The sequence below is a fragment of the Protomyctophum bolini genome (assembly GCF_963924005.1).
Source record: "Protomyctophum bolini genome assembly, chromosome: 2".
NCBI lineage: Eukaryota > Metazoa > Chordata > Actinopteri > Myctophiformes > Myctophidae > Protomyctophum > Protomyctophum bolini.
Window position 1 is genome coordinate 29212382 of NC_137863.1, and position 27396 is coordinate 29239777.

General features: G+C 35.9%; 1 protein-coding gene across 3 annotated transcripts in view; it reads right to left on the minus strand.

Moving 5' to 3' along the window:
* The window catches only part of rab44 (RAB44, member RAS oncogene family), a 44965-nt gene extending 18519 nt beyond the window's left edge, over positions 1-26446 (minus strand). For 2 of the 3 annotated variants that reach the window (XM_080776705.1, XM_080776703.1), the window contains exons 1-5: positions 20888-26446; positions 19540-19619; positions 18217-18305; positions 17875-18006; positions 17691-17772 (exon numbers count right to left, since the gene is read on the minus strand). In XM_080776705.1, coding sequence (XP_080632831.1) covers positions 17691-17772; positions 17875-18006; positions 18217-18305; positions 19540-19619; positions 20888-26434 — 5930 coding nt within the window. In that variant the 5' untranslated portion in view covers positions 26435-26446. The remainder of the gene's footprint in view (positions 1-17690; positions 17773-17874; positions 18007-18216; positions 18306-19539; positions 19620-20887) is intronic. The other variant, XM_080776704.1, reaches the window with a different exon arrangement.
* Between the last annotated feature and the right edge of the window lie 950 nt (positions 26447-27396).

Consider the following 27396-nt stretch of genomic DNA (forward strand, 5'->3'; position numbering starts at 1 on the left):
ATATCGTACGGCATACTATAGCACGCCGTTTTTCATCATTTTGGAGGATTTGAAAAAAATGAAAAAATAAAAAAACGATGGGTTATAGCCCATGTTTTTTGAAATTTTGGAAAAAAAAGTTAGCCTCGTTTCTCATCATTTTGGACCATGGGCTATAGCCCATATCATACGGCATACTATAGCACGCCGTTTTTCATCATTTTGGAGGATTTGAAAAAAATGAAAACATGAAAAAACGATGGGTTATAGCCCATGTTTTTTGAAATTTTGGGAAAAAAAGTTAGCCTCGTTTCTCATCATTTTGGACCATGGGCTATAGCCCATATCATACGGCATACTATAGCACGCCGTTTTTCATCATTTTGGAGGATTTGAAAAAAATGAAAACATGAAAAAACGATGGGTTATAGCCCATGTTTTTTGAAATTTTGAAAAAAAAAGTTAGCCTTGTTTCTCATAATTTTGGACCATGGGCTATAGCCCATATCGTACGGCATACTATAGCACGCCGTTTTTCATCATTTTGGAGGATTTGAAAAAAATGAAAAAATAAAAAAACGATCGGTTATAGCCCATGTTTTTTGAAATTTTGAAAAAAAAAGTTAGCCTTGTTTCTCATCATTTTGGACCATGGGCTATAGCCCATATCGTAGGGCATACTATAGCACGCCGTTTTTCATCATTTTGGAGGATTTGAAAAAAATGAAAACATGAAAAAACGATGGGTTATAGCCCATGTTTTTTGAAATTTTGAAAAAAAAAGTTTGCCTTGTTTCTCATCATTTTGGACCATGGGCTATAGCCCATATCGTACGGCATACTATAGCACGCCGTTTTTCATCATTTTGGAGGATATGAAAAAAATGAAAAAATAAAAAAACGATGGGTTATAGCCCATGTTTTTTAAATTTTGAAAAAAAAAGTTAGCCTTGTTTCTCATCATTTTGGACCATGGGCTATAGCCCATATCGTACGGCATACTATAGCACGCCGTTTTTGATCATTTTGGAGGATATGAAAAAATAAAAAAACGATGGGTTATAGCCCATGTTTTTTGAAATTTTGAAAAAAAAAGTTAGCCTCGTTTCTCATCATTTTGGACCATGGGCTATAGCCCATATCGTACGGCATACTATAGCACGCCGTTTTTCATCATTTTGGAGGATTTGAAAAAAATGAAAAAATAAAAAAACGATGGGTTATAGCCCATGTTTTTTGAAATTTTGGAAAAAAAAGTTAGCCTCGTTTCTCATCATTTTGGACCATGGGCTATAGCCCATATCATACGGCATACTATAGCACACCGTTTTTCATCATTTTGGAGGATTTGAAAAAAATGAAAACATGAAAAAACGATGGGTTATAGCCCATGTTTTTTGAAATTTTGAAAAAAAAAGTTAGCCTCGTTTCTCATCATTTTGGACCATGGGCTATAGCCCATATCGTACGGCATACTATAGCACGCCGTTTTTCATCATTTTGGAGGATTTGAAAAAAATGAAAAAATAAAAAAACGATGGGTTATAGCCCATGTTTTTTGAAATTTTGAAAAAAAAAATTAGCCTTGTTTCTCATCATTTTGGACCATGGGCTATAGCCCATATCGTTCGGCATACTATAGCACGCCGTTTTTCATCATTTTGGAGGATATGAAAAAAATGAAAAAATAAAAAAACGATGGGTTATAGCCCATGTTTTTTGAAATTTTGAAAAAAAAAGTTAGCCTTGTTTCTCATCATTTTGGACCATGGGCTATAGCCCATATCGTACGGCATACTATAGCACGCCGTTTTTCATCATTTTGGAGGATATGAAAAAAATGAAAAAATAAAAAAACGATGGGTTATAGCCCATGTTTTTTGAAATTTTGAAAAAAAAAGTTAGCCTCGTTTCTCATCATTTTGGACCATGGGCTATAGCCCATATCGTACGGCATACTATAGCACGCCGTTTTTCATCATTTTGGAGGATATGAAAAAAATGAAAAAATAAAAAAACGATGGGTTATAGCCCATGTTTTTTGAAATTTTGAAAAAAAAAGTTAGCCTCGTTTCTCATCATTTTGGACCATGGGCTATAGCCCATATCGTACGGCATACTATAGCACGCCGTTTTTCATCATTTTGGAGGATTTGAAAAAAATGAAAAAATAAAAAAACGATGGGTTATAGCCCATGTTTTTTGAAATTTTGGAAAAAAAAGTTAGCCTCGTTTCTCATCATTTTGGACCATGGGCTATAGCCCATATCATACGGCATACTATAGCACGCCGTTTTTCATCATTTTGGAGGATTTGAAAAAAATGAAAAAATAAAAAAACGATGGGTTATAGCCCATGTTTTTTGAAATTTTGAAAAAAAAAGTTAGCCTCGTTTCTCATCATTTTGGACCATGGGCTATAGCCCATATCGTACGGCATACTATAGCACGCCGTTTTTCATCATTTTGGAGGATTTGAAAAAAATGAAAAAATAAAAAAACGATGGGTTATAGCCCATGTTTTTTGAAATTTTGGAAAAAAAAGTTAGCCTCGTTTCTCATCATTTTGGACCATGGGCTATAGCCCATATCATACGGCATACTATAGCACGCCGTTTTTCATCATTTTGGAGGATTTGAAAAAAATGAAAACATGAAAAAACGATGGGTTATAGCCCATGTTTTTTGAAATTTTGGGAAAAAAAGTTAGCCTCGTTTCTCATCATTTTGGACCATGGGCTATAGCCCATATCATACGGCATACTATAGCACGCCGTTTTTCATCATTTTGGAGGATTTGAAAAAAATGAAAACATGAAAAAACGATGGGTTATAGCCCATGTTTTTTGAAATTTTGAAAAAAAAAGTTAGCCTTGTTTCTCATAATTTTGGACCATGGGCTATAGCCCATATCGTACGGCATACTATAGCACGCCGTTTTTCATCATTTTGGAGGATTTGAAAAAAATGAAAAAATAAAAAAACGATCGGTTATAGCCCATGTTTTTTGAAATTTTGAAAAAAAAAGTTAGCCTTGTTTCTCATCATTTTGGACCATGGGCTATAGCCCATATCGTAGGGCATACTATAGCACGCCGTTTTTCATCATTTTGGAGGATTTGAAAAAAATGAAAACATGAAAAAACGATGGGTTATAGCCCATGTTTTTTGAAATTTTGAAAAAAAAAGTTTGCCTTGTTTCTCATCATTTTGGACCATGGGCTATAGCCCATATCGTACGGCATACTATAGCACGCCGTTTTTCATCATTTTGGAGGATATGAAAAAAATGAAAAAATAAAAAAACGATGGGTTATAGCCCATGTTTTTTAAATTTTGAAAAAAAAAGTTAGCCTTGTTTCTCATCATTTTGGACCATGGGCTATAGCCCATATCGTACGGCATACTATAGCACGCCGTTTTTGATCATTTTGGAGGATATGAAAAAATAAAAAAACGATGGGTTATAGCCCATGTTTTTTGAAATTTTGAAAAAAAAAGTTAGCCTCGTTTCTCATCATTTTGGACCATGGGCTATAGCCCATATCGTACGGCATACTATAGCACGCCGTTTTTCATCATTTTGGAGGATTTGAAAAAAATGAAAAAATAAAAAAACGATGGGTTATAGCCCATGTTTTTTGAAATTTTGGAAAAAAAAGTTAGCCTCGTTTCTCATCATTTTGGACCATGGGCTATAGCCCATATCATACGGCATACTATAGCACACCGTTTTTCATCATTTTGGAGGATTTGAAAAAAATGAAAACATGAAAAAACGATGGGTTATAGCCCATGTTTTTTGAAATTTTGAAAAAAAAAGTTAGCCTCGTTTCTCATCATTTTGGACCATGGGCTATAGCCCATATCGTACGGCATACTATAGCACGCCGTTTTTCATCATTTTGGAGGATTTGAAAAAAATGAAAAAATAAAAAAACGATGGGTTATAGCCCATGTTTTTTGAAATTTTGAAAAAAAAAGTTAGCCTCGTTTCTCATCATTTTGGACCATGGGCTATAGCCCATATCATACGGCATACTATAGCACGCCGTTTTTCATAATTTTGGAGGATTTGAAAAAAATTAAAACATGAAAAAACGATGGGTTATAGCCCATGTTTTTTGAAATTTTGGAAAAAAAAGTTAGCGTTGTTTCTCATCATTTTGGACCATGGGCTATAGCCCATTTCGTACGGCATACTATAGCACGCCGTTTTTCATCATTTTGGAGGATTTGAAAAAAATGAAAAAATAAAAAAACGATGGGTTATAGCCCATGTTTTTTTAAATTAAAAAAAAAAAAGTTAGCCTCGTTTCTCATCATTTTGGACCATGGGCTATAGCCCATATCGTACGGCATACTATAGCACTCCGTTTTTCATCATTTTGGAGGATTTGAAAAAAATGAAAAAATAAAAAAACGATGGGTTATAGCCCATGTTTTTTGAAATTTTGAAAAAAAAAGTTAGCCTCGTTTCTCATCATTTTGGACCATGGGCTATAGCCCATATCGTACGGCATACTATAGCACGCCGTTTTTCATCATTTTGGAGGATTTGAAAAAAATGAAAAAATAAAAAAACGATGGGTTATAGCCCATGTTTTTTGAAATTTTGGAAAAAAAAGTTAGCCTCGTTTCTCATCATTTTGGACCATGGGCTATAGCCCATATCGTACGGCATACTATAGCACGCCGTTTTTCATCATTTTGGAGGATTTGAAAAAAATTAAAAAATTAAAAAACGATGGGTTATAGCCCATGTTTTTTGAAATTTTGGAAAAAAAAGTTAGCCTCGTTTCTCATCATTTTGGACCATGGGCTATAGCCCATATCGTACGGCATACTATAGCACTCCGTTTTTCATCATTTTGGAGGATTTGAAAAAAATGAAAAAATAAAAAAACGATGGGTTATAGCCCATGTTTTTTGAAATTTTGAAAAAAAAGTTAGCCTCGTTTCTCATCATTTTGGACCATGGGCTATAGCCCATATCGTACGGCATACTATAGCACGCCGTTTTTCATCATTTTGGAGGATTTGAAAAAAATGAAAAAATAAAAAAACGATGGGTTATAGCCCATGTTTTTTGAAATTTTGGAAAAAAAAGTTAGCCTCGTTTCTCATCATTTTGGACCATGGGCTATAGCCCATATCGTACGGCATACTATAGCACGCCGTTTTTCATCATTTTGGAGGATTTGAAAAAAATGAAAAAATAAAAAAACGATGGGTTATAGCCCATGTTTTTTGAAATTTTGGAAAAAAAAGTTAGCCTCGTTTCTCATCATTTTGGACCATGGGCTATAGCCCATATCGTACGGCATACTATAGCACGCCGTTTTTCATCATTTTGGAGGATTTGAAAAAAATGAAAAAATAAAAAAACGATGGGTTATAGCCCATGTTTTTTGAAATTTTGGAAAAAAAAGTTAGCCTCGTTTCTCATCATTTTGGACCATGGGCTATAGCCCATATCATACGGCATACTATAGCACGCCGTTTTTCATCATTTTGGAGGATTTGAAAAAAATGAAAACATGAAAAAACGATGGGTTATAGCCCATGTTTTTTGAAATTTTGAAAAAAAAGTTAGCCTTGTTTCTCATCATTTTGGACCATGGGCTATAGCCCATATCGTACGGCATACTATAGCACGCTGTTTTTCATCATTTTGGAGGATTTGAAAAAAATGAAAACATGAAAAAACGATGGGTTATAGCCCATGTTTTTTGAAATTTTGAAAAAAAAAGTTAGCCTTGTTTCTCATCATTTTGGACCATGGGCTATAGCCCATATCGTACGGCATACTATAGCACGCCGTTTTTCATCATTTTGGAGGATATGAAAAAAATGAAAAAATAAAAAAACGATGGGTTATAGCCCATGTTTTTTGAAATTTTGAAAAAAAAAGTTAGCCTCGTTTCTCATCATTTTGGACCATGGGCTATAGCCCATATCGTACGGCATACTATAGCACGCCGTTTTTCATCATTTTGGAGGATTTGAAAAAAATGAAAAAATAAAAAAACGATGGGTTATAGCCCATGTTTTTTGAAATTTTGAAAAAAAAAGTTAGCCTCGTTTCTCATCATTTTGGACCATGGGCTATAGCCCATATCGTACGGCATACTATAGCACGCCGTTTTTCATCATTTTGGAGGATTTGAAAAAAATGAAAAAATAAAAAAACGATGGGTTAAAGCCCATGTTTTTTGAAATTTTGGAAAAAAAAGTTAGCCTCGTTTCTCATCATTTTGGACCATGGGCTATAGCCCATATCATACGGCATACTATAGCACGCCGTTTTTCATCATTTTGGAGGATTTGAAAAAAATGAAAACATGAAAAAACGATGGGTTATAGCCCATGTTTTTTGAAATTTTGAAAAAAAAAGTTAGCCTTGTTTCTCATCATTTTGGACCATGGGCTATAGCCCATATCGTACGGCATACTATAGCACGCAGTTTTTCATCATTTTGGAGGATTTGAAAAAAATGAAAAAATAAAAAAACGATGGGTTATAGCCCATGTTTTTTTAAATTTTGAAAAAAAAAGTTAGCCTCGTTTCTCATCATTTTGGACCATGGGCTATAGCCCATATCATACGGCATACTATAGCACGCCGTTTTTCATAATTTTGGAGGATTTGAAAAAAATTAAAACATGAAAAAACGATGGGTTATAGCCCATGTTTTTTGAAATTTTGGAAAAAAAGTTAGCCTTGTTTCTCATCATTTTGGACCATGGGCTATAGCCCATTTCGTACGGCATACTATAGCACGCCGTTTTTCATCATTTTGGAGGATTTGAAAAAAATGAAAAAATAAAAAAACGATGGGTTATAGCCCATGTTTTTTGAAATTTTGAAAAAAAAAGTTTGCCTTGTTTCTCATCATTTTGGACCATGGGCTATAGCCCATATCGTACGGCATACTATAGCACGCCGTTTTTCATCATTTTGGAGGATTTGAAAAAAATGAAAAAATAAAAAAACGATGGGTTATAGCCCATGTTTTTTGAAATTTTGGAAAAAAAAGTTAGCCTTGTTTCTCATCATTTTGGACCATGGGCTATAGCCCATATCGTACGGCATACTATAGCACGCCGTTTTTCATCATTTTGGAGGATTTGAAAAAAATGAAAAAATAAAAAAACGATGGGTTATAGACCATGCTTTTTGAAATTTTGAAAAAAAAAGTTAGCCTTGTTTCTCATCATTTTGGACCATGGGCTATAGCCCATATCATACGGCATACTATAGCACGCCGTTTTTCATCATTTTGGAGGATTTGAAAAAAATTAAAACATGAAAAAACGATGGGTTATAGCCCATGTTTTTTGAAATTTTGGAAAAAAAAGTTAGCCTTGTTTCTCATCATTTTGGACCATGGGCTATAGCCCATATCGTACGGCATACTATAGCACGCCGTTTTTCATCATTTTGGAGGATTTGAAAAAAATGAAAACATGAAAAAACGATGGGTTATAGCCCATGTTTTTTGAAATTTTGAAAAAAAAAGTTAGCCTTGTTTCTCATCATTTTGGACCATGGGCTATAGCCCATATCGTACGGCATACTATAGCACGCCGTTTTTCATCATTTTGGAGGATTTGAAAAAAATAAAAAAATAAAAAAACGATGGGTTATAGCCCATGTTTTTTGAAATTTTGAAAAAAAAAGTTAGCCTCGTTTCTCATCATTTTGGACCATGGGCTATAGCCCATATCATACGGCATACTATAGCACGCCGTTTTTCATCATTTTGGAGGATTTGAAAAAAATGAAAAAATAAAAAAACGATGGGTTATAGCCCATGCTTTTTGAAATTTTGAAAAAAAAAGTTAGCCTTGTTTCTCATCATTTTGGACCATGGGCTATAGCCCATATCATACGGCATACTATAGCACGCCGTTTTTCATCATTTTGGAGGATTTGAAAAAAATGAAAAAATAAAAAAACGATGGGTTATAGCCCATGTTTTTTGAAATTTTGAAAAAAAAAGTTAGCCTCGTTTCTCATCATTTTGGACCATGGGCTATAGCCCATATCATACGGCATACTATAGCACGCCGTTTTTCATCATTTTGGAGGATTTGAAAAAAATTAAAACATGAAAAAACGATGGGTTATAGCCCATGTTTTTTGAAATTTTGGAAAAAAAAGTTAGCCTTGTTTCTCATCATTTTGGACCATGGGCTATAGCCCATATCGTACGGCATACTATAGCACGCCGTTTTTCATCATTTTGGAGGATTTGAAAAAAATGAAAACATGAAAAAACGATGGGTTATAGCCCATGTTTTTTGAAATTTTGAAAAAAAAAGTTAGCCTTGTTTCTCATCATTTTGGACCATGGGCTATAGCCCATATCGTACGGCATACTATAGCACGCCGTTTTTCATCATTTTGGAGGATTTGAAAAAAATAAAAAAATAAAAAACTGATGGGTTATAGCCCATGTTTTTTGAAATTTTGAAAAAAAAAGTTAGCCTCGTTTCTCATCATTTTGGACCATGGGCTATAGCCCATATCATACGGCATACTATAGCACGCCGTTTTTCATCATTTTGGAGGATTTGAAAAAAATGAAAAAATAAAAAAACGATGGGTTATAGCCCATGTTTTTTAAATTTTGAAAAAAAAAGTTAGCCTTGTTTCTCATCATTTTGGACCATGGGCTATAGCCCATATCGTACGGCATACTATAGCACGCCGTTTTTGATCATTTTGGAGGATATGAAAAAATAAAAAAACGATGGGTTATAGCCCATGTTTTTTGAAATTTTGAAAAAAAAAGTTAGCCTCGTTTCTCATCATTTTGGACCATGGGCTATAGCCCATATCATACGGCATACTATAGCACGCCGTTTTTCATCATTTTGGAGGATTTGAAAAAAATGAAAAAATAAAAAAACGATGGGTTATAGCCCATGTTTTTTAAATTTTGAAAAAAAAAGTTAGCCTTGTTTCTCATCATTTTGGACCATGGGCTATAGCCCATATCGTACGGCATACTATAGCACGCCGTTTTTGATCATTTTGGAGGATATGAAAAAATAAAAAAACGATGGGTTATAGCCCATGTTTTTTGAAATTTTGAAAAAAAAAGTTAGCCTCGTTTCTCATCATTTTGGACCATGGGCTATAGCCCATATCGTACGGCATACTATAGCACGCCGTTTTTCATCATTTTGGAGGATTTGAAAAAAATGAAAAAATAAAAAAACGATGGGTTATAGCCCATGTTTTTTGAAATTTTGGAAAAAAAAGTTAGCCTCGTTTCTCATCATTTTGGACCATGGGCTATAGCCCATATCATACGGCATACTATAGCACACCGTTTTTCATCATTTTGGAGGATTTGAAAAAAATGAAAACATGAAAAAACGATGGGTTATAGCCCATGTTTTTTGAAATTTTGAAAAAAAAAGTTAGCCTCGTTTCTCATCATTTTGGACCATGGGCTATAGCCCATATCGTACGGCATACTATAGCACGCCGTTTTTCATCATTTTGGAGGATTTGAAAAAAATGAAAAAATAAAAAAACGATGGGTTATAGCCCATGTTTTTTGAAATTTTGAAAAAAAAAGTTAGCCTCGTTTCTCATCATTTTGGACCATGGGCTATAGCCCATATCATACGGCATACTATAGCACGCCGTTTTTCATAATTTTGGAGGATTTGAAAAAAATTAAAACATGAAAAAACGATGGGTTATAGCCCATGTTTTTTGAAATTTTGGAAAAAAAAGTTAGCCTTGTTTCTCATCATTTTGGACCATGGGCTATAGCCCATTTCGTATGGCATACTATAGCACGCCGTTTTTCATCATTTTGGAGGATTTGAAAAAAATGAAAAAATAAAAAAACGATGGGTTATAGCCCATGTTTTTTGAAATTTTGAAAAAAAAAGTTAGCCTTGTTTCTCATCATTTTGGACCATGGGCTATAGCCCATATCGTACGGCATACTATAGCACGCCGTTTTTCATCATTTTGGAGGATTTGAAAAAAATGAAAAAATAAAAAAACGATGGGTTATAGCCCATGCTTTTTGAAATTTTGAAAAAAAAAGTTAGCCTTGTTTCTCATCATTTTGGACCATGGGCTATAGCCCATATCATACGGCATACTATAGCACGCCGTTTTTCATCATTTTGGAGGATTTGAAAAAAATGAAAAAATAAAAAAACGATGGGTTATAGCCCATGTTTTTTGAAATTTTGAAAAAAAAAGTTAGCCTCGTTTCTCATCATTTTGGACCATGGGCTATAGCCCATATCATACGGCATACTATAGCACGCCGTTTTTCATCATTTTGGAGGATTTGAAAAAAATTAAAACATGAAAAAACGATGGGTTATAGCCCATGTTTTTTGAAATTTTGGAAAAAAAAGTTAGCCTTGTTTCTCATCATTTTGGACCATGGGCTATAGCCCATATCGTACGGCATACTATAGCACGCCGTTTTTCATCATTTTGGAGGATTTGAAAAAAATGAAAACATGAAAAAACGATGGGTTATAGCCCATGTTTTTTGAAATTTTGAAAAAAAAAGTTAGCCTTGTTTCTCATCATTTTGGACCATGGGCTATAGCCCATATCGTACGGCATACTATAGCACGCCGTTTTTCATCATTTTGGAGGATTTGAAAAAAATAAAAAAATAAAAAAAACGATGGGTTATAGCCCATGTTTTTTGAAATTTTGAAAAAAAAAGTTAGCCTCGTTTCTCATCATTTTGGACCATGGGCTATAGCCCATATCATACGGCATACTATAGCACGCCGTTTTTCATCATTTTGGAGGATTTGAAAAAAATGAAAAAATAAAAAAACGATGGGTTATAGCCCATGTTTTTTGAAATTTTGGAAAAAAAAGTTAGCCTTGTTTCTCATCATTTTGGACCATGGGCTATAGCCCATATCATACGGCATACTATAGCACGCCGTTTTTCATCATTTTGGAGGATTTGAAAAAAATGAAAAAATAAAAAAACGATGGGTTATAGCCCATGTTTTTTAAATTTTGAAAAAAAAAGTTAGCCTTGTTTCTCATCATTTTGGACCATGGGCTATAGCCCATATCGTACGGCATACTATAGCACGCCGTTTTTGATCATTTTGGAGGATATGAAAAAATAAAAAAACGATGGGTTATAGCCCATGTTTTTTGAAATTTTGAAAAAAAAAGTTAGCCTCGTTTCTCATCATTTTGGACCATGGGCTATAGCCCATATCGTACGGCATACTATAGCACGCCGTTTTTCATCATTTTGGAGGATTTGAAAAAAATGAAAAAATAAAAAAACGATGGGTTATAGCCCATGTTTTTTGAAATTTTGGAAAAAAAAGTTAGCCTCGTTTCTCATCATTTTGGACCATGGGCTATAGCCCATATCATACGGCATACTATAGCACACCGTTTTTCATCATTTTGGAGGATTTGAAAAAAATGAAAACATGAAAAAACGATGGGTTATAGCCCATGTTTTTTGAAATTTTGAAAAAAAAAGTTAGCCTCGTTTCTCATCATTTTGGACCATGGGCTATAGCCCATATCGTACGGCATACTATAGCACGCCGTTTTTCATCATTTTGGAGGATTTGAAAAAAATGAAAAAATAAAAAAACGATGGGTTATAGCCCATGTTTTTTGAAATTTTGAAAAAAAAGTTAGCCTCGTTTCTCATCATTTTGGACCATGGGCTATAGCCCATATCATACGGCATACTATAGCACGCCGTTTTTCATAATTTTGGAGGATTTGAAAAAAATTAAAACATGAAAAAACGATGGGTTATAGCCCATGTTTTTTGAAATTTTGGAAAAAAAAGTTAGCCTTGTTTCTCATCATTTTGGACCATGGGCTATAGCCCATTTCGTACGGCATACTATAGCACGCCGTTTTTCATCATTTTGGAGGATTTGAAAAAAATGAAAAAATAAAAAAACGATGGGTTATAGCCCATGTTTTTTGAAATTTTGAAAAAAAAAGTTTGCCTTGTTTCTCATCATTTTGGACCATGGGCTATAGCCCATATCGTACGGCATACTATAGCACGCCGTTTTTCATCATTTTGGAGGATTTGAAAAAAATGAAAAAATAAAAAAACGATGGGTTATAGCCCATGTTTTTTTAAATTTTGGAAAAAATAGTTAGCCTTGTTTCTCATCATTTTGGACCATGGGCTATAGCCCATATCGTACGGCATACTATAGCACACCGTTTTTCATCATTTTGGAGGATTTGAAAAAAATGAAAAAATAAAAAAACGATGGGTTATAGCCCATGCTTTTTGAAATTTTGAAAAAAAAAGTTAGCCTCGTTTCTCATCATTTTGGACCATGGGCTATAGCCCATATCGTACGGCATACTATAGCACGCCGTTTTTCATCATTTTGGAGGATTTGAAAAAAATAAAAAAATAAAAAAACGATGGGTTATAGCCCATGTTTTTTTAAATTAAAAAAAAAAAAGTTAGCCTCGTTTCTCATCATTTTGGACCATGGGCTATAGCCCATATCGTACGGCATACTATAGCACTCCGTTTTTCATCATTTTGGAGGATTTGAAAAAAATGAAAAAATAAAAAAACGATGGGTTATAGCCCATGTTTTTTGAAATTTTGAAAAAAAAGTTAGCCTCGTTTCTCATCATTTTGGACCATGGGCTATAGCCCATATCGTACGGCATACTATAGCACGCCGTTTTTCATCATTTTGGAGGATTTGAAAAAAATGAAAAAATAAAAAAACGATGGGTTATAGCCCATGTTTTTTGAAATTTTGGAAAAAAAAGTTAGCCTCGTTTCTCATCATTTTGGACCATGGGCTATAGCCCATATCGTACGGCATACTATAGCACGCCGTTTTTCATCATTTTGGAGGATTTGAAAAAAATGAAAAAATAAAAAAACGATGGGTTATAGCCCATGCTTTTTGAAATTTTGAAAAAAAAAGTTAGCCTCGTTTCTCATCATTTTGGACCATGGGCTATAGCCCATATCGTACGGCATACTATAGCACGCCGTTTTTCATCATTTTGGAGGATTTGAAAAAAATAAAAAAATAAAAAAACGATGGGTTATAGCCCATGTTTTTTTAAATTAAAAAAAAAAAAGTTAGCCTCGTTTCTCATCATTTTGGACCATGGGCTATAGCCCATATCGTACGGCATACTATAGCACGCCGTTTTTCATCATTTTGGAGGATTTGAAAAAAATGAAAAAATAAAAAAACGATGGGTTATAGCCCATGTTTTTTGAAATTTTGAAAAAAAAAGTTAGCCTCGTTTCTCATCATTTTGGACCATGGGCTATAGCCCATATCGTACGGCATACTATAGCACGCCGTTTTTCATCATTTTGGAGGATTTGAAAAAAATGAAAAAATAAAAAAACGATGGGTTATAGCCCATGTTTTTTGAAATTTTGGAAAAAAAAGTTAGCCTCGTTTCTCATCATTTTGGACCATGGGCTATAGCCCATATCGTACGGCATACTATAGCACGCCGTTTTTCATCATTTTGGAGGATTTGAAAAAAATGAAAAAATAAAAAAACGATGGGTTATAGCCCATGTTTTTTGAAATTTTGGAAAAAAAAGTTAGCCTCGTTTCTCATCATTTTGGACCATGGGCTATAGCCCATATCGTACGGCATACTATAGCACTCCGTTTTTCATCATTTTGGAGGATTTGAAAAAAATGAAAAAATAAAAAAACGATGGGTTATAGCCCATGTTTTTTGAAATTTTGAAAAAAAAAGTTAGCCTCGTTTCTCATCATTTTGGACCATGGGCTATAGCCCATATCGTACGGCATACTATAGCACGCCGTTTTTCATCATTTTGGAGGATTTGAAAAAAATGAAAAAATAAAAAAACGATGGGTTATAGCCCATGTTTTTTGAAATTTTGGGAAAAAAAGTTAGCCTCGTTTCTCATCATTTTGGACCATGGGCTATAGCCCATATCGTACGGCATACTATAGCACGCCGTTTTTCATCATTTTGGAGGATTTGAAAAAAATGAAAAAATAAAAAAACGATGGGTTATAGCCCATGTTTTTTGAAATTTTGGAAAAAAAAGTTAGCCTCGTTTCTCATCATTTTGGACCATGGGCTATAGCCCATATCGTACGGCATACTATAGCACGCCGTTTTTCATCATTTTGGAGGATTTGAAAAAAATGAAAAAATAAAAAAACGATGGGTTATAGCCCATGTTTTTTGAAATTTTGGAAAAAAAAGTTAGCCTCGTTTCTCATCATTTTGGACCATGGGCTATAGCCCATATCATACGGCATACTATAGCACGCCGTTTTACATCATTTTGGAGGATTTGAAAAAAATGAAAACATGAAAAAACGATGGGTTATAGCCCATGTTTTTTGAAATTTTGAAAAAAAAGTTAGCCTTGTTTCTCATAATTTTGGACCATGGGCTATAGCCCATATCGTACGGCATACTATAGCACGCCGTTTTTCATCATTTTGGAGGATTTGAAAAAAATGAAAACATGAAAAAACGATGGGTTATAGCCCATGTTTTTTGAAATTTTGAAAAAAAAAGTTAGCCTTGTTTCTCATCATTTTGGACCATGGGCTATAGCCCATATCGTACGGCATACTATAGCACGCCGTTTTTCATCATTTTGGAGGATATGAAAAAAACTAAAAAATAAAAAAACGATGGGTTATAGCCCATGTTTTTTGAAATTTTGAAAAAAAAAGTTAGCCTCGTTTCTCATCATTTTGGACCATGGGCTATAGCCCATATCGTACGGCATACTATAGCACGCCGTTTTTCATCATTTTGGAGGATTTGAAAAAAATGAAAAAATAAAAAAACGATGGGTTATAGCCCATGTTTTTTGAAATTTTGGAAAAAAAAGTTAGCCTCGTTTCTCATCATTTTGGACCATGGGCTATAGCCCATATCATACGGCATACTATAGCACGCCGTTTTTCATCATTTTGGAGGATTTGAAAAAAATTAAAAAATTAAAAAACGATGGGTTATAGCCCATGCTTTTTGAAATTTTGAAAAAAAAAAGTTAGCCTTGTTTCTCATCATTTTGGACCATGGGCTATAGCCCATATCATACGGCATACTATAGCACGCCGTTTTTCATCATTTTGGAGGATTTGAAAAAAATGAAAAAATAAAAAAACGATGGGTTATAGCCCATGTTTTTTGAAATTTTGAAAAAAAAAGTTAGCCTCGTTTCTCATCATTTTGGACCATGGGCTATAGCCCATATCATACGGCATACTATAGCACGCCGTTTTTCATCATTTTGGAGGATTTGAAAAAAATTAAAACATGAAAAAACGATGGGTTATAGCCCATGTTTTTTGAAATTTTGGAAAAAAAAGTTAGCCTTGTTTCTCATCATTTTGGACCATGGGCTATAGCCCATATCGTACGGCATACTATAGCACGCCGTTTTTCATCATTTTGGAGGATTTGAAAAAAATGAAAACATGAAAAAACGATGGGTTATAGCCCATGTTTTTTGAAATTTTGAAAAAAAAAGTTAGCCTTGTTTCTCATCATTTTGGACCATGGGCTATAGCCCATATCGTACGGCATACTATAGCACGCCGTTTTTCATCATTTTGGAGGATTTGAAAAAAATAAAAAAATAAAAAAACGATGGGTTATAGCCCATGTTTTTTGAAATTTTGAAAAAAAAAGTTAGCCTCGTTTCTCATCATTTTGGACCATGGGCTATAGCCCATATCATACGGCATACTATAGCACGCCGTTTTTCATCATTTTGGAGGATTTGAAAAAAATGAAAAAATAAAAAAACGATGGGTTATAGCCCATGTTTTTTGAAATTTTGGAAAAAAAAGTTAGCCTTGTTTCTCATCATTTTGGACCATGGGCTATAGCCCATATCGTACGGCATACTATAGCACGCCGTTTTTCATCATTTTGGAGGATTTGAAAAAAATGAAAAAATAAAAAAACGATGGGTTATAGCCCATGCTTTTTGAAATTTTGAAAAAAAAAAGTTAGCCTTGTTTCTCATCATTTTGGACCATGGGCTATAGCCCATATCATACGGCATACTATAGCACGCCGTTTTTCATCATTTTGGAGGATTTGAAAAAAATGAAAAAATAAAAAAACGATGGGTAATAGCCCATGTTTTTTGAAATTTTGAAAAAAAAAGTTAGCCTCGTTTCTCATCATTTTGGACCATGGGCTATAGCCCATATCATACGGCATACTATAGCACGCCGTTTTTCATCATTTTGGAGGATTTGAAAAAAATTAAAACATGAAAAAACGATGGGTTATAGCCCATGTTTTTTGAAATTTTGGAAAAAAAAGTTAGCCTTGTTTCTCATCATTTTGGACCATGGGCTATAGCCCATATCGTACGGCATACTATAGCACGCCGTTTTTCATCATTTTGGAGGATTTGAAAAAAATGAAAACATGAAAAAACGATGGGTTATAGCCCATGTTTTTTGAAATTTTGAAAAAAAAAGTTAGCCTTGTTTCTCATCATTTTGGACCATGGGCTATAGCCCATATCGTACGGCATACTATAGCACGCCGTTTTTCATCATTTTGGAGGATTTGAAAAAAATAAAAAAATAAAAAAACGATGGGTTATAGCCCATGTTTTTTGAAATTTTGAAAAAAAAAGTTAGCCTCGTTTCTCATCATTTTGGACCATGGGCTATAGCCCATATCATACGGCATACTATAGCACGCCGTTTTTCATCATTTTGGAGGATTTGAAAAAAATGAAAAAATAAAAAAACGATGGGTTATAGCCCATGTTTTTTGAAATTTTGGAAAAAAAAGTTAGCCTTGTTTCTCATCATTTTGGACCATGGGCTATAGCCCATATCATACGGCATACTATAGCACGCCGTTTTTCATCATTTTGGAGGATTTGAAAAAAATGAAAACATGAAAAAACGATGGGTTATAGCCCATGTTTTTTGAAATTTTGGAAAAATAAGTTAGCCTTGTTTCTCATCATTTTGGACCATGGGCTATAGCCCATATCGTACGGCATACTATAGCACGCCGTTTTTCATCATTTTGGAGGATTTGAAAAAAATGAAAAAATAAAAAAACGATGGGTTATAGCCCATCGTTTTTTGAAATTTTGGGAAAAAAAGTTAGCCTCGTTTCTCATAATTTTGGACCATGGGCTATAGCCCATATCGTACGGCATACTATAGCACGCCGTTTTTCATCATTTTGGAGGATTTGAAAAAAATGGCATGCTACTAGTCCTACATACTTAAACCTACCAACCCCATTCTAGCCTAGGCCTACTTAGGTTCATCTTACGGTGGACATGTTTGCCTGAAAAGGAATCTCTGAAAAGTTTCAAAGTTTTAGAAATATAGTGCTTTTAAATTTGAGAAATTCAGAATGGGGGTCAATGGCAAGTAAATAAACATTACCGGACCATGTTCATAATAAAAACAACAATAGTCCAACTAAGTCCACAAAGTAGGCTAGGCTAATTATTAATGCGAGTATAAATCAAATATTAATCAAACTGGATTGTCCTGTGTCAGCATATGTTCATTGCAAATTAAGCAGTTGCAAGTTTTCTCGTTAATAGATAATATATATTAATAGATAATATATATATAAAAATAATAGATTGAAACCTTCATAGGAATAATGTATACAATTAACTTAAAATACAACTTTTTAGGCCTACCTTTCTTGACCTGCAGTATCCCAGAGCTCTAGCGCCACTGTTTTCCCATGCACTGTCACAGACTGCTTGCATGAATCAATGCCTACAAAAACAAAAAAGACAAAGGGACAACATAATTGCATAAAAAGAGCTGATTATTTCTTAATGGCATGTCTGTGAAATTATCAGAGGAGTTGAGACTTACCAATAGTGGCACAAAAATCTGGAGAAAATCTCCCATTTTGTATCCTTTTTATGAAGGAGGTTTTACCCACATAGCTATTTCCAACTATCGCCACATCAAATCTTGGTTCGAGGTCACATTCTTTTGAATTACCTGCAAAATGGGAAGCACATACTGTGAGCACAATGCCTGTATAGCTTACTTGGTAACCGAAAATAGTCGATCTACAAGCTCATAATGTGAGGAGTTGTGAGCTTATAGATCAGCTATTTCCATCAAACATGTGTTTTCTTCCTCTCAGCATTTATTTTTCACAGGTTACATTGTCATTGTAGTCACTCAGTATTTAATGTCTATGTTTACCTATGTAATGTCCCTTTTCTTTGTCATGAACCTGCAATTCCTCTGGGCGTTGGTGTTGAAGATCAGTCGCTTGATCAGATGCCTCTTGACTGTGAAAGACATGATATGGAAAACTATACTATGAAAATTGAAAATTATTTATACATATTTGTTTTTACTATTTTAGTAAACATATATATTTTTAACCTTGTTACCCCCTTTTCCCCCTTCTGACCTGCAGGTGGCATACCTACTTCACACTAATTTTCCAAAACTAGGATTCAGGTCTATTTTCAGGACATGTACTTAATTTCTATCTTTGATTGTATCGAATGTATTTAATGTATATTTTATATTGTATTGTATTGTGTTGTTTTCTTTTAAAGTTCTCTTTTGTATGGTTCCATTTCATAAATGTATCTGTACACTTTCAGATTTAATTTTAGTCGTCTTTCTGACAAGGAATTAACAGTCCAGAGCCTCTGATTTGCATTATAGTTATTCTTGAGGTATAACTCCTCCTTGCTGTCAGTGAGACACCACCTCCTGTCATTGATCCCGACTGCTCACAACACAGGGACAGGTCGTATTTAGAACCTGTGTTCTTTTACTTCCATCTGATTGATATTTAAGTGTGCTCTGTATTCCCGGAAAAGGCTTAACGGCCGAAACGTTGGTTTCCCTGTCCTAAATAAAATATCTTCCACTTTGGCGTGTGCTTCTTGTTCCTGCAAGATCCTATTCAGTTTACTCTCCCGTTGACCGGCACAACTACAAGGACTTTGGTGTGCGTAAGCATCCTCATGCAGAGAAAATAAATCACTCATATACAAAGAATGGTACAAAAGTGACATCTTGCAATGAATCACTCCTCTCAAGCTTTTTTTTTTTTAAGTTTTGTTTTGCACTTGCACTTTTTGTACATTATATTTTGCTAATAATAATATGTCTTTAAATATCTAGTTGAATGAACTTGCATCTAAAGTCAAGTGACAGTTTTAACATATGGCTTGTCATATTCAGTATATCATAATTAAGATTCATTATGCCATCTAATTTAAAATATGATTCTACATAATGTCATTTTCAATAACCACGTGGAGTGGCAAATTATCACCACAAGTAGGAGCCAGATAGTGTCACCTAAACTGACCCTGACTTTGACGCTCAAGCATTTTAATGCAGCCCTTATGGCTTACACACCTTCTGTATTTCCCACTGTGACTTGGTCTGTCCCATACCATGCAATTGTTTAAGCAAAACAAAACCTTTAAAAGTGCATCTCAGATTTTTAAATGTTGGACTGGGGGAGGACAACAATTTGCATATATAATCCTGACATACCAAAGGAATGCTCCATACCTAGAGTGTCCTCTGTTAGTGTCGGATGAGGATCTCTCCACATTTTCACATGAACTGAGAACCTGAAAAGGGAAAAGGTTCTTCCTTTAGAAAACGGTATTAAACGTTCAAGACTAGTAGAATATTTATGACTGCTATGCATGCTTTTCAATAAAAAATCCCAAATGGGCTGACAGAATTACACTTTGGTAGAGGTTTGGCTCCAAATATTGTTTAGATATCAATATAGTTGCTCCATTGATCAGACATTGATCATCCAAAATATTCTCCCCACTGACTTATATAATAGTATAATTGCACAGTGAAACAGGTCTCAAAGACACCCTTGCAGCACAGTCAGAAACCAATGCAAACAAAGTGGATTCTGACAATTTATAACATCACAATTAAACCCCATTTATTTTACATAAAACGGTATACTTCTGGTTAGCATAATAGCATTAATTTGTATACTAAAATAGTGACTTTGAGACCACATACTTTGCAATGTCAGTCAATGAGAATAATATTTTGGAATATCAAATTTTAATCAACAGAGCAAGTATTGTATATAACTCGAGAATATTTGCAGTTTATTATGGCAACAGACCCCAAGCATCTAACAAAGTGGAAGAAGAAGAAGAAGAAGAATAGATCAAAGACTGATATCTTATTATTAAGTTCCTCTTTCATGTGTGGGAAATTGGTAGTTGGGTCTGCAAGTTCCCATTTGTGGTGTGAACACACGCATGCATGCACGCACGTACGCAAACACGCACACACACAGTGGACAAGCAAGTGTATATAAATGTACATTGTACATAAATATGTGTTTGTGCAGCCATTACTGGTACACTATTGTACGTCTGCCATTGGTAAACTATTGTATGTGTGCCATTGAGCCCCATTGTACATTTCTCAAATTTGAAAGCACTATATTTCCAAAATTATGAAACATTTCAAAAATTCCTTTTCAGGCAAACATGTCCACCGTAAGATGAATCTAAATAGGCTAGAATGGGGTTGCTAGGTGTAAGTATGTAGGACTAGTAGCATGCCAAAGTTTGTGCTATTTCCATAGAGAATGAATTTGGCGTTTAAGTTAAATAACTCAGAAACTACAAAACATTTTAAAGTAAAAAGTTCCAGCATGTGTCTCCACAGTAAGCTGAGTAATAATAAGTGTGAATGGAGTTTCTAGGTGAGTGATTTTTGACGTGCCTATAGAGCTGCCATTGAGCCCCATTATAAATGTCTCAAATTTGAAAGCACTATATTTCTAAAACTATGAAACATTTATTTTGAAGGAAATAACACATACAACAAAAATATGTCAATCTTTGCTTCTTACCTCGTCTGCCCTTTGCAAATTTTTCACATCTCCTGCAAGATTTGTCATTTTGGCTCGTCCCTGTTGTCCTCGTGACTTGCGGTTAGAGCCCATTTTTCTTCTGTTTCTTTCAAATGTTGATGCATTTTCTTCACTTCCCAAATGTGCTGGTTCCGGTTGAATGGATATGAAATGAGTATCAGATAAGTTGCTGCTGTCCACTGCTTCACAATATTTGTCTTTCTGCTCCTCAGACTCCTCATATTTACATTCCACATCAATCTGCAATTGTTTTTGTTTTTCAGGGTCAGCAAGTGCATTCTCATCTCTACCCTGAGATCCTCTGTTGACCTCCTTCTGGACAGATAGCTCAGCTCTTGTAACCTTTTGCTCTACTGCTATTAAATCTTCTAATGGTTTTTCTTTTTTGTGTGCAAATCTTGTGTTTCTGCGAGAAGAGCCCATCTTCCTCCTCCTACGTGTGTCACTCAAGTCCTCTGTATCTGATTCTTTGATCTCATCATTAGGTCTACACAAATTCATCAAATATGTATTTTCTGATTGTGATACATCGGCCTCATCAATCACCGCTAATCTCTCCCCCACTTCCCTCTTCACTCTGACAGTAGTCTCTGTGACATCTTCATCTTGTTCTCCCAGTAGGTTTCTGAGAGTGTCATCTTTCATTTCTTCACTATTTCTTACTCTGTTTATTGACGACTTCTCAAAATATTCATTTGTGTTGTCAAGTGGCTCCACCTCTACAGAGGTGTCCACTAGTTTATTGTAAGACGTATTAATATCATGTGACTGGCTGTCACTTCCTATTAAAGTCACGTCCATATTATTGCCAGTAGTGTTACTGATATTATATATCGGTTCAATGATCACATTCAACTCCCCTTCAAAGGATTTCTGATTTCTCATATTAACAATTGTGTCAAACTCCATTGTTGCACCTTGGTCGCTGATTGCTTTTTTAGGTTGAAGCCTTCGACTGGAACCCATCTTTCTCCTTTTCCCTGTGGATATTATTTGTTGATTTGCATCATTTTGGGTTTCCTCTTGTTGGTCCAGTATCCCCTGATGGTCGCTGTGTGTATCAGCTGCACCTGACTTGGATGGAAAACTACACTCAGATACATAGTCCAATTCATGGGAGTTAGTATCAGATAAGTGGCTGCTGTCCATCACTGCTTCACAAGGTTTCTGTCTCTTCTCCTCAGATTTGTCATATTTGCATTCCACATCAAACTGTAATTGATTTTCTGTGGGTGGTGTGGTTCCCACCATGATGGCATCTCTCACCTTCTTTGCTACCTCTGCAATGTCCACATCAATCTGCTTCTCATCCCTCCTATGTCCCAAGTTTTCTTCTTCTGGTTGTTCTCTGAGATTTTTGGAAGTGGATGCCATTACAGTTGAATCTTGATCAGGCAATGCATTATTTCCAACATCCTCACTATAGGAGGCACCGTCCACTGCACCAGTAAGGACTTTTATTGACTCTGTGTTGTCCTGTACATGTATATCAAACGGGTCAGAAGCAACAGCCTGGTGGTATTGGCTGGCAAATGATTCTTTTATCTCATTAGGTCTACACAAAGTCATCTTTTCTGATTGCAATGCATTGGTCTCCACGATAACCTCTAATATGCCTTCCACCTCCTCCTTTACTCTGAATGTGCCCTCTGTCACATATTCATCTTGTTCGCTGATTGCTTTTTTAGGTTGAAGTCTTCGAGTTGAACCCATCTTTCTCCTTTTTCCAGTGGTTTTTATTTGTGGATTTTCATCAGTTTGGTTTTTATCTTGTTTGACCAGTATCCCTTGATGGCCTCTATGTGCATAAGATGCATCTGACTTGGATGACAAACTATGCTCAGATACATGTTGTTCAGCTGTGTCAGGGGAATCTTTATCATAGTCTTCTTCATGAGAGTGTGTATCAGATAAGTGGCTGCTGTCCATCTTTGCTTCACAAGGTTTTTGTCTCTGCTCCTCAGAGTTGTCATATTTGCCTTCTTCATCAAACTGTAATTGATTTTCTGTGGGTGGTGTTACGTCCACATCAATCTTCTGCTTCGCATCCCTCACATGTTCCAAGTTTTCTTCTTCTGGTTGTTCTCTGACATTTTTGGAAGTGGATGCCATTACAGTTGAATCTTGATCAGGCAATGCATTATTTCCAACATCCTCACTATAGGAGGCACCGTCCACTGCACCAGTGAGGACTTTCATTGACTCTGTATTGTCCTGTACATGTATATCAAACTGGTCAGAGGCATCTACAGCCTGGTGGTTTTGGCTGGCAAATGATTCTTTAATCTCATTAGGTCTAGACAAAGTTATCAAAGGTGTCTTTTCTGATTGCAATGCATTGGTCTCCTCGATAACCTCTAATATGCCTTCCACCTCCTTCTTTACTGTGAATATGGTCTCTGTCACATCTTCATCTTCACCAAGTAGGTTTCTGAAAGTTGAGTCCATATTTATATTATCAGTTTCGCCATCTCTGGTTTCTTCAATATCTCTTACTCCACTTATCATTGACTTCTCAACATTATCATTTGTGCTGTCAAGTGGCTCCATCTCTACAGAGGTGTCCATTGGTTCATTGTGAGACGTATTATTATCATGTGAGTGGCTGTCACTTCCTATTAACGTCAAGTCCATATTGCCAGTATTGTTACTGGTATTATATTTAGTCTCGGATATCACGTTCAACTCCCCATCAAAGGATTTCTGATTTCTCATATTAACATCTGTTGTGTCAAACTCCATTGTTGCACCTTGGTCGCTGATTGCTTTTTTAGGTTGAAGCCTTCGAGTGGAACCCATCTTTCTCCTTTTCCCTGTGGATTGTATTTGTGGATTGTCATAATTTTGGTTTTTATCTTGTTGGTCCAGTATCCCTTGATGGTCTCTATGTGCATCAGCTGCATCTGATATAGATGCACAGCTTTGCTCAGATACATGTCCAGCTATGTCAAGGTCTTTATCATAGTCTTCTTCATGAGAGTTAGTGTCAGATAAGTGGCTGCTGTCCATCACTGCTTCACAACGTTTTGGTCTCTGCTCCTCAGAGTTGTCATATTTGCATTCCACATCAAACTGTGATTGATTTTCTGTGGGTGGTGTGGTTTCCACCATGATGTCATCTCCCACATTCTTTGCTACCTCTGCTATGTCCACATCAATCTGCTTCTCATCCCTCCTATGTCCCAAGTTGTCTTCTTCTGGTTGTACTCTGACATTTTTGGAAGTGGATGCCATTACAGTTGAATCTTGATCAGGCAATGCATTATTTCCAACATCCTCACTATAGGAGGCACCGTCCTCTTCACCAGTAAGGACTTTCATTGACTCTGTATCGTCCTGTACATGTATATTAAACTGGTCAGAAGCATCTACAGCCTGGTGGTATTGCCTGGCAAATGATTCATTGATCTCAGTATTAGAGCTACACAAAGTCATCAAAGGTGTATTTTCTGATTGCAATACATTGGTCTCCTCGATAACCTCTAATATGCCTTCCACCTCCTCCTTTACTCTGAATGTGGTCTCTGTCACATATTCATCTTGTTCACCCAGGTTTCTGAAAATTGAGTCCATATTTATATTATCAGTGTTGGCATCTTTAATTTCTTCAATATCTCTTACTCCACTTATCATTGACTTCTCAACATCATCATTTGTGCTGTCAAGTGGCTCCATCTCTACAGAGGTGTCCATTGGTTCATTGTGAGACGTATTATTATCATGTGACTGGCTGTCACTTCCTATTAACGTCAAGTCCATATTGCCAGTATTGTTACTGGTATTATATTTAGTCTCGGATATCACGTTCAACTCCCCATCAAAGGATTTCTGATTTCTCATATTAACATCTGTTGTGTCAAACTCCATTGTTGCACCTTGGTCGCTGATTGCTTTTTTAGGTTGAAGCCTTCGAGTGGAACCCATCTTTCTCCTTTTCCCTGTGGATTGTATTTGTGGATTGTCATAATTTTGGTTTTTATCTTGTTGGTCCAGTATCCCTTGATGGTCTCTATGTGCATCAGCTGCATCTGATATAGATGCACAGCTTTGCTCAGATACATGTCCAGCTATGTCAAGGTCTTTATCATAGTCTTCTTCATGAGAGTTAGTATCAGATAAGTGGCTGCTGTCCATCACTGCTTCACAAGGTTTTTGTCTCTGCTCCTCAGAGTTGTCATATTTGCCTTCTTCATCAAACTGTAATTGATTTTCTGTGGGTGGTGTTACGTCCACATCAATCTTCTGCTTCGCATCCCTCACATGTTCCAAGTTTTCTTCTTCTGGTTGTTCTCTGACATTTTTGGAAGTGGATGCCATTACAGTTGAATCTTGATCAGGCAATGCATTATTTCCAACATCCTCACTATAGGAGGCACCGTCCACTGCACCAGTGAGGACTTTCATTGACTCTGTATTGTCCTGTACATGTATATCAAACTGGTCAGAGGCATCTACAGCCTGGTGGTTTTGGCTGGCAAATGATTCTTTAATCTCATTAGGTCTAGACAAAGTTATCAAATGTTTATTTTCTGATTGCAATGCATTGGTCTCCTCGATAACCTCTAATATGCCTTCCACCTCCTTCTTTACTGTGAATATGGTCTCTGTCACATCCTCATCTTCACCAAGTAGGTTTCTGAAAGTTGAGTCCATATTTATATTATCAGTTTCGCCATCTCTGGTTTCTTCAATATCTCTTACTCCACTTATCATTGACTTCTCAACATTATCATTTGTGCTGTCAAGTGGCTCCATCTCTACAGAGGTGTCCATTGGTTCATTGTGAGACGTATTATTATCATGTGAGTGGCTGTCACTTCCTATTAACGTCAAGTCCATATTGCCAGTATTGTTACTGGTATTATATTTAGTCTCGGATATCACGTTCAACTCCCCATCAAAGGATTTCTGATTTCTCATATTAACATCTGTTGTGTCAAACTCCATTGTTGCACCTTGGTCGCTGATTGCTTTTTTAGGTTGAAGCCTTCGAGTGGAACCCATCTTTCTCCTTTTCCCTGTGGATTGTATTTGTGGATTGTCATAATTTTGGTTTTTATCTTGTTGGTCCAGTATCCCTTGATGGTCTCTATGTGCATCAGCTGCATCTGATATAGATGCACAGCTTTGCTCAGATACATGTCCAGCTATGTCAAGGTCTTTATCATAGTCTTCTTCATGAGAGTTAGTATCAGATAAGTGGCTGCTGTCCATCACTGCTTCACAACGTTTTGGTCTCTGCTCCTCAGAGTTGTCATATTTGCATTCCACATCAAACTGTGATTGATTTTCTGTGGGTGGTGTGGTTTCCACCATGATGTCATCTCCCACATTCTTTGCTACCTCTGCTATGTCCACATCAATCTGCTTCTCATCCCTCCTATGTCCCAAGTTGTCTTCTTCTGGTTGTACTCTGACATTTTTGGAAGTGGATGCCATTACAGTTGAATCTTGATCAGGCAATGCATTATTTCCAACATCCTCACTATAGGAGGCACCGTCCTCTTCACCAGTAAGGACTTTCATTGACTCTGTATCGTCCTGTACATGTATATTAAACTGGTCAGAAGCATCTACAGCCTGGTGGTATTGCCTGGCAAATGATTCATTGAACTCAGTATTAGGGCTACACAAAGTCATCAAAGGTGTATTTTCTGATTGCAATACATTGGTCTCCTCGATAACCTCTAATATGCCTTCCACCTCCTCCTTTACTCTGAATGTGGTCTCTGTCACATATTCATCTTGTTCACCCAGGTTTCTGAAAATTGAGTCCATATTTATATTATCAGTGTTGGCATCTTTAATTTCTTCAATATCTCTTACTCCACTTATCATTGACTTCTCAACATCATCATTTGTGCTGTCAAGTGGCTCCATCTCTACAGAGGTGTCCATTGGTTCATTGTGAGACGTATTATTATCATGTGACTGGCTGTCACTTCCTATTAATGTCAAGTCCATATTGCCAGTATTGTTACTGGTATTATATTTAGTCTCGGATATCACGTTCAACTCCCCATCAAAGGATTTCTGATTTCTCATATTAACATCTGTTGTGTCAAACTCCATTGTTGCACCTTGGTCGCTGATTGCTTTTTTAGGTTGAAGCCTTCGAGTGGAACCCATCTTTCTCCTTTTCCCTGTGGATTGTATTTGTGGATTGTCGTAATTTTGGTTTTTATCTTGTTGGTCCAGTATCCCTTGATGGTCTCTATGTGCATCAGCTGCATCTGATATAGATGCACAGCTTTGCTCAGATACATGTCCAGCTATGTCAAGGTCTTTATCATAGTCTTCTTCATGAGAGTTAGTATCAGATAAGTGGCTGCTGTCCATCACTGCTTCACAACGTTTTTGTCTCTGCTCCTCAGAGTTGTCATATTTGCCTTCTTCATCAAACTGTAATTGATTTTCTGTGGGTGGTGTTACGTCCACATCAATCTTCTGCTTCGCATCCCTCACATGTTCCAAGTTTTCTTCTTCTG